Here is a 13,259-nt window from a genome sequence, read left to right as displayed (position 1 = left end):
GGTTTTTCAATAAGATTTCCTGTGTTCTGCTGACTCCTGGTGATTTTAAAGTGCATTGGAGAGGGGTTTTGGGGGGGAGGGGGGTGTTCAGGGATTTCTAAGGGGCTCAATCTGCCCATACCTGTTGAGTTTTAGTTATTTTAGGGTTTTAAAAAAGCATTTCTCCTTTAATTTTTGTGATTTCATGGTCACGGTTCTCCTAACCCCGCCTTTGCCATTGACTATAATGCCTCGCCAACCGTAAACTTGCCAACTGTGAGGTTTTAGCAGAACGGAACCCTTGCAGTGGGCAAGGGACGTCTGTACTACAGAAAAGGCTCTGCTGCTAGATGATGATAGGAAGCTGCCTTGAGTCAGACCCTTGATCCATCTAGCTCTATATAGTCTACACTGACTGGCACTAGCTTCTCTAAGGTTAGAGGCAGGAGTCTCTCCCAGCCCTACTTGGAGATGCTGCCGGGGAGTGAACCTGGGACCTCCTGCATGCAAAACAGAGCCTACACGAAACTACATCCCCATTCCCTAAGCGGAATATCTTACAGCAGACAGCACTCACAGGTAGTCATCACCCATCCAAATGCAAACTAGGGAAGACCTTGCGTAGCAAAGGGGGCAATACATGCTTGCTGTTGCAAGACCAGCTCTCCTTCCTAAATCATTTCACATATCATGATATCATCACATATTTTGGAACCCTGGGGCAGGACCACCTTTAGAATGAATGCTCAGTCCGTCTCATAAGGGAGAAGTCAGTCTAATGAAACTCTGGAGCCAGATTATGGAGCCTTAGGCTTATGAGCTTCATATCCAAAGAGACATTTAATCGTAATTGCCCCAACAATTTCAAGGGAACTTTCCGCTAAATACATTCAAAGTTCTTGAGACAGCCTCCAAAAGATTCCACCCCCCCAACTCTCCTTCCTAGCAAGCGTGTGGAAAAACCTACCAGATCTTCTGTTGTAATTGGAACACCTTTCTTGCTATTAGCAACCACCATTTTAGCCAAGCGTCTTCTCATGTCCTCTAGACTGCTGGTGAGTGCCAAGACTGCCATGATCTCACTGGCGACGGTGATGTCAAATTGGGCCTGGGAGAGTCAGAAAAGGGAGGGAAAGGAAGAGAAAATGGTCAAGAAGGGGCTCCCCTTCACACACTTGCAGAAACACTGTCGCTTCCTGCTCCTGCCTTGAGGCCGGTGCCAGACATGGCCCCTCTTTGGCTACTGGTCCTGCCACTGATCGAGCAAAGTCCTGTTCTCAGACTTATGGCAATATAGCAATAGCAATAGCACTTACATTTATATACCGCTCTATAGCCGGAGCTCTCTAAGCGGTTTACAATGATTTTTTAGCATATTGCCCCCAACATTCTGGGTACTCATTTTACCGACCTCGGAAGGATGGAAGGCTGAGTCAACCTTGAGCCCCTGGTCAGGATCGAACTTGTAACCTTCTGGTTACAGGGCGGCAGTTTTACCACTGCGCCACCAGGGGCTCATTTACACAGGGACTTCTCAGAGATGGCCAGAGGAACAGGCTTGAGTGTGATTTGGGGATGGTGGGGAGAAAATACCACCACATCCTTGTCAAGCAGCTCTTCTTCCTATTTCAGAAACCAGCTGGGAAGAGGAGAGAGAAATGGTGGCTGCCAGACAGGGCCTGCAATAGCCAGCCTCTGAGCACTACACACTTGGGAAGGGACAGTAGCCTGAAGGGGAGCCTCCGCTCTCTCAGAGGCTCCCAAGACCCGAGCGTGGAAAGTCCTCATACATTTTAGTCCTCCTGTCTTCTAGTGCCCGGCCCTCCTTATTTTCCTTTGCTCCCCCTGTGGGGTACCTTTGAGTGGGGAGCTGACAGAAACCATCCCCCCAAATTGTAAAAGGGTGCAGGTGTTTACTCTGCCCAGAGTTCAGGGGGAAGTCTGTACCACCAGACTCTCTGACCTCATTCCCTACCTGGAGATGTTGCCAGGATTGAACCTGGGATCTTCTGCATACAAGCAGGTGCTCTTCCACTGACCTATGGCCCCACCCCCCTACAGGGAGTATCTTAAAGGGACCCCTGCTAACTTGGCAAAAAGGCATGTTTTAACGTGGCGATTCTCTTTATTGAGCAGGGGGAGAGTAACTGGCCCTATCCAACCCCAGCACAGGACCTCTGGTGACTGTTGCTGGTGTCTGTTTCTTTTAGACTGTGAACTCTTTGGGGACAGAGATCCATCTTATTTATTTATTATTTCTCTGTGTAAACCCCCCTGAGCCATTTTTGGAAGGTGTTATAGAAGCCGAACAAACAAACAGACAAACAATTCGATTTATTATTCCTTGTTTACACAGTCAGACAGGTGTTATTGACTGGCTTGTTTTATCCAGACATCGAGTCCTTCCCAAGGACCTAGGATGGCTGAATTTTATTGTCAATGTTCTTGTTGTTGTTATAGATATCGTCGCAGAATATAGGCTGTTCCCAGTAAAGCTGCTTTTTGTAATTGGCTGATGGTGATTTCTGTGGCCCCTATGGTGTTGAGGTGCTCTTCAAGGTCTTTTGGAACTGCACCCAGGGCGCCAATGACCACTGGGATTATTTTGGTCTTTTTCTGCCACAGCCTTTCAATTTCAATTTGTAGATCTTTTATTTGGTGATTTTTTCTATTTCTTTTTCTTCTATTCTGCTATCCCCTGGTATTGCTATGTTGATTGTTTTGACTTGTTTTTCTTTCTTCTCGACTACAGTGATATCTGGTGTATTGTGTGGCAGATGTTTGTCTGTTTGTAGTCGGAAGTCCCATAATATTTTTACATCTTCATTTTCTTCAACTTTTTCAATTTTATGGTCCCACCAATGTTTGGCTACAGGTAGCTTGTATTGTTTGCAGATGTTCCAGTGTATCATCCCTGCTACTTTGTCATGCCTTTCTTTGTAGTCAGTCTGTGCGATCTTTTTACAACAGCTCATTAGGTGGTCCACTGCTTCTTTACAAAGGTGGCACTTGCTGTTTGTGGTGGATTTTTCGACTTTTGCTCTTATTGCATTTGTTCTTAGTGCCTGTTATTGTGCAGCCAGTATTAAACCCTCTGTTTCTTTCTTCAAGTTGCCATTCTTAAGCCATTGCCAGGTCTTGGTGATGTCTGATTTTCCACTTATATTGTGCAAATATTGACCATGCAGGGGCTTATTTCTCCATTTTTCTGCTTGGTTCTTGACTTGTTCTTTCTTGTAGGCCTGCTTTGTTTCATTGGTGTTGAGTAGTTTCTCATTATTGACCATTTGAAGTGCATCTTCTTCACTGTCCCTTATATATTCTTCAAGGCCTGTTTTCTCCTCCTCTACTGTTTGATGGACTTGCAGCATTCATCTTCCACCTGAGCTGCGAGGGAGGTATAGCCTATCTACATCACTGCAGGGGTGCAGAGCATGATTGATGGTCATGATTTTCCTGGTCTTACGATCTAGCATCTCTAGCTCTGCCTGGGTCCAGTCTATTATTCCTGCAGTGTATCTGATAACAGGTATAGCCCAGGTGTTTATGGCTTGTATGGTGTTCCCGCCATTGAGTTTGGACTTGAGGATTTTTCTAACTCTCCGGATGTATTCACTTCCAATTTTTCTTTTAACTTCAGTGTGTGCAATGTTATCAGCCAGGAGAATGCCCAAGTATTTGTAATGTTCTTTCTCTTCCAGGTTCTTGATGTTGCTTCCATTGGGTAGTTCTATTCCTACTGTTTTTGTGATTTTTATTATTAATTATTATTAATTATTATTATTATTAATTATTATATTGCTGCTGTTTACACAGTCAGACAGGTGTTATTGACTGGTTTGTTTTATCCAGACATCGAGTCCTTCCCAAGGACTCAGCCTGGGATGGCTGAATTTTATTGTCAATGTTGTTGCTTTTGTCACAGATATCGTCGCAGAATATAGGCTGTTCCCAGTAAAGCTGCTTTTTGTAATTGGCTGATGGTGATTTCTGTGGCCTCTATGGTGTTGAGGTGCTCTTCAAAGTCTTTTGGAATTGCATCTAGGGAGCCAATTACCACTGGGATTATTTTGGTCCTTTTTCTGCCACAACCTTTCAATTTCAATTTGTAGATCTTGTATTTTGTGATTTTTTCTATTTCTTTTTCTTCTATTCTGCTATCCCCTGGTATTGCTATGTCAATTATTTTAACTTGTTTTTCTTTCTTCTCGACTACAGTTATATCTGGTGTATTGTGTGGCAGATGTTTGTCTTTTTGTAGTCGGAAGTCCCATAATATTTTTGCATCTTCATTTTCAACAACTTTTTCAATTTTATGGTCCCACCAATTTTTGGCAAAGGGAAGCTTGTATTTTTTGCAGATGTTCCAGTGTATCATTATCATCATCATTATTATATTATCATCATCATCAAAAAAGTCATATGTCACCACCACCCGCATTGGGCGCCTTCCAGTTTTGTGGAGCCTGCTCCCGGACTCTGGCACACAATCCCCCCCACCCCCTGCCCCCCCGCAAACACACAGCTTATCTCAAGAATGACACCACTTGCTAAGGAAGTAGATTGCTACTGTTCAAAGACCTGCCTGCTTTTTCAGAAGGACAAAGAGCCCCAAAGGAAAACAAAAAGAGGACACTTACCATACGCGAGAAGCCCTTCTCTGTCAGGGACTGGCCAATTGTGATCTTGCGCAGAAACCTGTCATTTGTGTCCAGGACTGTGCAAGGGAAAGAGGACAGAGATGGAGGGAGAGAATATCAGAAAAGTTAAAACAGGTTTGGAACTGTATACATGTCTACTGTAAGCATTTTATGCCTCAGCATTCACTCACAACACTGAGGAGGGTCACTAGGAACACAGGTTGTTCTAGTAAGATCTAATCTGCCTACTTTTCTTTCACTATCCCTACAATTGGACAAAATTTGGTCCAAATCAGTTAGGTAGTTCACAAGTTAGCCCACTTGCACCTCAAACGTTCATGTATCTGCCATCTTGAACGGGTAGATGACATTATCACAAATCATGTGTATGAGGTGTCCCTACAACTGTACCAAATTTGGCTCAGGCATTATGAAGTTGATAGGGACGGACACACACACACACACACACACACACACACACACACACACACACACCGCTGGGTGTTCTCATAAGCCTACTGGAAAGTAGATTAAAAATTGGCTGCAGCATGCAAAATGCCACAAAAAGAACAAATCAATTATGCTTTAAGATACATGTGGCTTTAAAGAATGACGGGTGACAGCTAATTAGCTCAAGTTGTCTGAAATGAAAAAGTAAAGCAGTATATAGAGCAGGCCTGCTCATCTTTGGCCCCCCAGCTGTTTTTGGACTACAAATCCCATAATCACCAACCACAGTGGCCAATAGTCAGGGACTATAGGAGTTGTGCCACCTTAAGTGGCGCAGCGGGGAAATGCCTAACACGCAGAAGGTTGTCGGTTCAAATCCCTGCTGGTATATTTCCCAGACTATGGGAAACACCTATATGGGGCAGCAGCGATATAGGAAGATGCTGAAAGGCAACATCTCATACTGCGCAGGAGGAGGCAATAGTAAGCCCCTCTTGTATTCTACCAAAGAAAACCATAGGGCTCTGTGGCTGCCAGGAGACAAAATCGACTTGATGGTACACTTAACCTTTATAGGAGTTGTAGGCCAACATCTGCAGGAGGGTCAAAGTTGAGCAGCCCTGATATGGAGCAAACCACAGCTCCAGGTATGAGAACCAGAGCGGTGTAGTGGCTAAGGTGCTGGACTGGACTTGAGTTGGAGACTAATACAAATACGAAATCCAAGAACATGCATTGGAATTTAGAATGGTAAGCATAAATGCATATATAGACAATTGTAGAACAAAAGATATATGAAAAACAGTAAAATCCTCAAGAACAGGAGACTTGAAAATGTATTGACCATCACTAGGTCTTCTTCGGTGGCATAGTGCACACACTCATGCAGCAAAAGGACACTCAGCTGCAGTAGCATGCTTCAGAAACACGGGTCCTCACATGGCAAGAAAGTGATTTTTGTCAAACTCCTCTTCCCCAAGAACTGCTCTGTGCCACCCGAAAATATGCCCCTGAGGGTTATGAGACCCTCAGGGACATATTTCCAGGTTGCAAAGAGTGCTTCCAGGGGAAGGGGAGAACAGTGAAGTCCCCCCATGTGCAAGCAACTCTGTTTCCAAAGCAAAGACACTTCTACTTGGAGCGAGCATCCTTTTGCTGTGTGGATGCTGCAGTAATCAGGATGTCAGCCATAGTTTTCCAGTTCAAAACCTCAGAAGCAGGCTTGAAATCTTCCAAATGGGGTACAGAAAGCGTGCTATTAAAATAACCCCTCAAAAAGATTATTTTAATAGCACAAGAACTTGCTATTAAAATTACCTGTTATTTTAATAGTGAATTTTTAATAGCACAAAAATCTGTGCTATTTTAAAATACAATTCAAATGCAGGCTGAAAAGACTGGAAGGAGACTAGTGTGTTACTAAGCAGGGATTTGCATTTTGGGCTCTCATTTTGTCAGTAAGCCAGTAAGTAGTATTTGAATTCTGAATTTTAAAAGTATTTGAGGGGTTATTTTTAACAGCACATTTGCTGTACCCCTTTTGGAAGATGTAAAGCCTGCTTCTGATATTTTGAACTGGAAAACTATGGGGACAGTGAACCATCCCTCTGAGGAAGACTAAAATATTTTCAAGACTCTTTTCTGAAGGATGTTACTAACTTTTGTTTTACAATTGTCTACAAATATATTTTATGCTTAAAATATTAAATTGGAATGCATATTCTTTTGGATATTGGCTTGCAATAATGCAGCTGCTACATTGATAATAAACTGTATATATGTAAGTTAGGGATGTGCAGAACGTTCCGAACTCAACTCGAAACGGGCTGTTCTGAGTGTTCCAGGCTCAGAACAGAAAGCCCTTCAAATGAAGGGCCTGTTCTGAGCCCGGAACAGAATGACCCCATTCCGAGCGCAATTTTGGACTCTGTTCCGTCCCGAGTGTTCTGAGTGCCATTTTGGATTCCAAAATAGTGCTCTTCTGGCCTCTGCACATAGGCAGCAGCCATTTGTCAGCACCACGACAAAAATGGCTGCCACGCATACACAGAGGTCAGAAAAGTGCCATTTTCGAGTCCAAAATGGCACTTGGAACATTTTGAATGTTCCGAGCTCATTCTGTCAGCACAGTCAGCTAGAATGGTTGTTCTGACAGAATGCTCCGGGCATTTGTGTTTTGATCCGAACCCAGAATGGAACACAAATAGTGTTCCATGCACATCCCTGATGTAAGTTGTTTAGTTACTTTGGTATAATGTTTTTGTCTTGAACTTGTTGAGTTAATCCACTCTAAAACATGAAGCTTACTGGGTGACTTTGGGCCAATCATTTTCTCACTACCTACCCTAACTCAGAGGGCTGTTGTGCAGATTTAAAAAAAAGAGAGACAGGTGGAGGAATTCTATATATTACTTTGAGTTCCTTAAGTAATGTTCTACACTACCCATATTGCAACTATTCACAACTTAAACTGAGAACCTCAGCTTGTCTTCCTTTTTAGAAAAAAGCAAGCTTCTAGTCCTTAAGACTAAGAGGGTGGGACTGAAAATTGCATGAGCAATCAAGGTGATCTCAAAACAAGGGGAAGAGGGGCAAGAAAGAAAGAATGAGGTGGATTTCCAGTTGCCATGAGGAAGGACTTGATTTCCCTGGAAAGAACTTCCTCCCTTCTCTCTCATGGCAAGCAAGAAATAAATCTGGCAAGTGTGTCTGTTGACTATATTTTATTAGATTGCAGGGCTAAGCTTTTCATGGCAAAGCATTTGGATTTTTTTTTTTTAAGAACAGATTATGCACAACCCTGATCACAAAGCACTTCAACAAGGGGGTCCAAAGGGGTGTGTGGAAGACAAATCAAAGTTCATGGAATGTACAACTGAATATTAGCTATGACTGATGTTGCCCTAAAAACCTTGTGTGTTCCAGATTAAAGACGAGGGGTCCCTAGGTCCACAAGCCATAAATCAGAACTATCTCTGAAAAAGAGTTTCACCTGCTATGCCTGGTAAAATCTGACATCAAATAGATAGATAGATAGATAGATAAGCCCATGAGTTGCTGGTTAAAATTAATGCTTTCACAGAATATTGCTCACAGTATAAAATAAACTGACCCTTGTTAGTGTGCCAAGAGCTAGACCTCTGATTTTGCATCTCATTGGGCAGAAAATTATAAATATACTAGTATCATTAAGCCCGTTACATTAACGGGCACTAGAAGAGTTGTAGAGAAATGTTTGTGTATTAAAATGAAGAAAAATTAGCACCTGCAAGAGACACGGACACAGCACCATGGAAAGATTTAAAAACAGACGCAGTGGGGTGATTTAAACAGCGACCAAGCGTGGCGTCTTCATCCCACTGACTGCTCTCCGCCTTGATTCCCCCGGGGCTTCCGCTGCTGAACTACCACCCGCCCTCCCAGCTGCCGAGACCTCTCCTCCCTGGGTGCACATCCTTAAATCGCTTGCATAGCCAATGCACAGAAGGAGAGAGGAGCTCGCTTGCAGAGCTCCTCACTCCTTAAAGCCTCTTCCCGTACTGCTGCTTTGGCCGAAAAGGACACCTAGGCGTCCTTTTCGGCCAAAGCAGCAGTACGGGAAGAGGCTTTAAGGAGTGAGGAGCTCTGCAAGCGAGCTCCTCTCTCCTTCTGTGCGTTGGCTATGCAAGCGATTTAAGGACGTGCTCCCAGGGAGGAGAGTTGTGAGTGGGGAAAGCAGGTTTCGGCAGCTGGGAGGGAGGGAGGGTGGGCGGTTGGTGGCGATAGCCGCACGGGCATTTTTAAGGGCCGTTTTGGCCCTTGAACGTTGGGGTGGGGGTGTAAAGCTTGGAGGGAGGGTGGACGGTTGGCGGCGACAGCCGCGGGGGCATTTTAATGGGGCATTTTAGCCCTTTTAGTCGTTCTTCACAGTAATGAAAAGAAAATGGCCGTCCGTGTCTGGGCGGCTGTATCTTTTTGGGCCGATCTGAGCATGCGCTCTGCGCATGCTCAGAACGGCCCAAAAAGACACGGGCGCACGGGATCATGCTTTAGCCTTTTATTATATAGGATATGCAAAACTTTCCAGAAGGGAAACCAAAGAGGACAGGGTGGGGAGGAAAGAAAAAAGACCTCATTTTGATTTGTCAGTAAGCCAATCAACCTGCAAGAGACAAGACTGCGGACATGTGTGAAAAGAGCGACCCATCATTCTCAGCAAGTTGCTGATTAACAGCCCAATTATGAGGTGCAGTTTCCTCAGACTGCAAGTTCTGTGCCTTTTGGTGCTTGTATTGCAAGGGCTGACCTCCTTTCTTACAACTTTAGAATTTACCTACTACTTGCTTTTGTATCGATCAGTTTAATGAAAGGGTTCCCAAACTTGGGCTCTCAGATGATGTTGGACTAAACGCCCATTTGGCCATTGTGGCTGGGGATGACGGGTGTTGTGATCCAATGACATCCGGGGTGTGTGTGTGTCCCTCTCTTCAGCAACTCTTCCTAGGAGAGCTGGTCTTGTGGCAGCAAGCATGATTTGTTCTCTTTGCTAAGCAGGGTCCACCCTGGTTGCATATGAATAGGAGACTAGAAGTATGAGCACTAAGATATTCCCCTCGGGGGATCTGGGTTCCAAGTTCAGTCCAAGATAGGGCTGAGGGAGACTCCTGCCTGCAGCCTTGGAGAAGCCGCTGCCAATCTGGGTAGATAATATAGAGCTAGAGGGACCAATGGTCTGACTCTGTATAAGGCAGTTTCCTGTGTTTCTATGAGATTAATGACAATTCAGATTTTTTTTTATACTTGGTATAATAAATCCTACACCAAGCCAGACCACTAGTACATCCAGCATAGTATTAACTGCAATCACAGAGCCATCTTATTCATTATTCATTTTTCTATGCAAACTGCTTTGAGAATTTTTGTTGATAAGTGGTATATAGCTATTCATAGTAACAGCAGCAGCCACCTAATGGCGCAGCGGGGAAATGACTTGACTAGCAAGCCAGAGGTTGCCGGTTCGAATCCCTGCTGGTATGTTTTCCAGACTATGGGAAACACCTATATCGGGCAGCAGCAATATAGGAAGGTGCTGAAAGGCATAATTATCATCTTGCACGGGAGATGTCAATGGTAAACCCCTAGACAACCACAGGGCACTGTGGTCGCCAGGAGTCAACACCAACTCGATGGCACATTTTACTTTAGTAGCAGAAGCAGACTGGCACTAGCTCTCTAGGGCAGGCTTCCCCAACCTGTGACACTCCAGATGATGCTGAACTACAATTCCCATCACCCCCAGCTACAACCTATTGTGGCTGGGGGCGATGGGAATTGTAGTTCAGCGACATCTGGAGGGCCGCAGGTTGGGGAAGCCTGCCCTAGAGTTTCAGGAAGGGTCTTTTCCATCTCTGCCTGGAGAGAGATTGAAGCTGGGACCTCCTGCTTGCAAAACAGATTGTATGCAACTACCAAGATGAACAGGTTCAAATTGAAGTGCTTTGCAAGAACTACAGAAGGCTGGGCGGAGTGGGGGGGTGGGGATGTTCCTGATGGAAAGAGGCAAGCCCAGAATGGTAACTTCTGCAGAGACAGAAGAGTTTCCTCCTCAAAGGGCAGGCAGTTCAGCTGTACAGGATGGGACTGATCAGACCACACCTGAAAACAGCAATGAAAAAGTGCCAGCCACTGGTGGAGCCTGACTGGGCAGTAGGCCAGGTCACAGTATTGAATCACAGAAAGATGCTGCAAGCAGCCTTCTCTGTGCAAGGTGTGCTATCTGCTGAAACTTGACAATCAAATTAAGGCTCCACACAGGTGTTGGCCACTTACTTACAAGGTTATATACAGATCCCTGGCAGGGATCCTAACCAAGTCCTGCAGCAGATGCCTTGAATGCAAAAGGTTCCAAGGGACCTTTCTAGGTAGGGCTGGGGGAAACCCCTCTCTGGAGAGCTGCTGCCAGGCAGTGTAGACAATGCTGAACTAGACTGGCCAAAGGCTGACTCAGTAGGAGGCAGCTTCAAACTTTCAAATGTTTGCCTTGAAGGGGACCGTGCACAATTAATTTGTAGTCCCTGACTACAGTGGGGGTACTTTGAGAGCCTTTAATTATTCTCTCACAGGATGTACAGCTTTGGAATTACTGAGGCCTAGCCACTGCAAGGTAAAAGCAGGGGAAAGGGTTGGAGGAGGCAAACTTGCACTAGCTCACAGCTACCTCTACCTTAAGACTGAAAAAGCCATAAATGCAACTCCTGCAGCGTTTCCTCTAATTTTTATTCATCTGTGTGCAGAATTGAGTTTTGTTCTGGGCAGCAGTATCAAGGCAGTGTGCACGCACGTGCATTCAGAGTGGGGCCTTCCTGATTCAACCTGAGTGGGATCTAAAATTAACTGAGCTCACATCAAAAAACATGTGTCCGCATGCACATGTCTTAAGAGGGAACACTGAACTCCTGTATAGTTTTTCAGAGAAAGGAGTTAAAATGAGAAGGCAAAAAGAAATATTGCAATGAAGAATGCATACCCAAGGTTCCACATTTTCATTTGCCACAGCAAAAATATGGGAATTAACCACACAATCTGGCTTTTAAATGGGAACACACAAACACAGACACTCTCTCCCTCCAAATGTTACATCAATTCCTCCAGGACATCCAATAATTTTGGACATGGGACAGGTGCACAACATTGAATGAGAAGGGAGGGATGTTCTACTCTTGCTCCCTTATTATATACAGAAGAAAGACTGGGGAAGAAACCTGGCTTACTCCCACTCAGCTGACAGAAGCTTAATGCAGTTTTGCACTAATTAACCTACAGCAGAATCATGTCAAAATATATGAATATTTAGATTTAAAGCCACAGGTGTCCACTGCTCCAATTCCTGACAGATTCTCAACATTAATTTTGTGATATGGCCAAATCCTTGCAAGCTGACTTTTTGACATCCTTTTTGCATAATGAGTTATTTTGGTAAGAATAATAGACAGCAAAGTTTGAACAAATGCTCATGCTCACCCTGTGAGGATTTTGCCCCATCACTCAAGTGAGAAGTGGCAACTTGTTGTGGAGAAAGTGCCTGTTTTCGATACACTTTCAACACCCTGAAGTTTGCTCCATTTCAGCCCACCATCAGGAGGAAGCTCGGCCCACACACTGCCAGTCTTCTCAATATTGTACAAGAGGCAGAACTTCCTATCCAAAGTGATAGATTAATTAAGTGCCATCAAGTTGGTGTTGACTTTTAGCGACCACACAGGTAGAATCTCTCCAGGAGGATCCTTCTTCGTCTTGGCCTTTAAGGTCTCTCAGTGGTGCATTCATTGCTGTTGTAATTGAGTCCATCCACCTTGCTGCTGGTTGTCTTCTTCTCTTTCCTTCCACTTTTCCCAGCTTTATGAGCTGGGTTTTCACATAATGTGTCCGAAGTATGATAGTTTGAGCCTGGTCATTTGTGCCTCGAGTGAAAATTCTGGATTGATTTGTTCTATGATCCATTTGTTTGTTTCCCTGGTTGTCCATGATATCCTCAACAGTCTTCTCCAGCACCAAAGTTCAAAACCATCAATGCTTTTTCTATCGTGCTTCTTCAAAGTCCAGCTTTTGCATCCATAGAGTGTCACGGGGAAAATCATTGTCCAAACGATTCTAATCTTTTTAGGTATAGACACGTCACGGCATCTAAATATCCTTTCCAAGACCTTCATTGCAACCCTACCAAGTGCTAGTCTGTGGCGTATTCCTTGACTGCTGGATCCTTTATTGTTGACGGTCGATCCTAAAAGGCAAAAGATATCCACCTCTTCAATGAATTTATTATCAATTCTGAGGCTGGTTGCTGTACCCGTTGTCATTAGTTTAGTCTTCTTGACATTTAGTCGTAGTCCCATTTTCTCACTGTGCTCCTTGACTTTCATTACTAGAGCTTGCAGATCATCCGCAGTCTCAGCTATCAGAGTGGTGTTATCAACGTAGCACAGGTTATTGATGTTTTTCCCTCCAACTTTAAAACCATGCTCATCTTCTTCCAATCCAGCTTCTCTCAGATAAACTGAATAAAGAAGGAGAAAGTAAACAGCTTTGTCTTACTCTTTTGCCGATCTGGAACCAGTCTGTTTCACCATGTTCCGTCTGGACTGTGGCTTCCTGTCCTGTGTATAGGTTTCTCATGAGAACAATGAGATGTTCTGGGACACCCATTTTCCTAAG

The 13,259-nt window shown here is 44.3% G+C and overlaps 1 protein-coding gene across 3 annotated transcripts in view; it reads right to left on the bottom strand.

Annotated features, from left to right (window-relative positions):
- MTHFD1 (methylenetetrahydrofolate dehydrogenase, cyclohydrolase and formyltetrahydrofolate synthetase 1) overlaps positions 1-13,259 on the bottom strand; it is a 135,309-nt gene that overhangs the window by 48,184 nt on the left and 73,866 nt on the right. For all 3 annotated transcript variants that reach the window (XM_053284303.1, XM_053284304.1, XM_053284305.1), the window contains 2 exons: positions 4,620-4,696; positions 947-1,087 (listed from right to left, as the gene is read on the bottom strand). In XM_053284303.1, the coding sequence (XP_053140278.1) occupies positions 947-1,087; positions 4,620-4,696 (218 nt within the window). The remainder of the gene's footprint in view (positions 1-946; positions 1,088-4,619; positions 4,697-13,259) is intronic.

This window comes from Hemicordylus capensis, chromosome 1 (assembly GCF_027244095.1).
Source record: "Hemicordylus capensis ecotype Gifberg chromosome 1, rHemCap1.1.pri, whole genome shotgun sequence".
Taxonomy (NCBI): domain Eukaryota; kingdom Metazoa; phylum Chordata; class Lepidosauria; order Squamata; family Cordylidae; genus Hemicordylus; species Hemicordylus capensis.
This window is presented reverse-complemented; position numbering and strand designations above follow the sequence as displayed.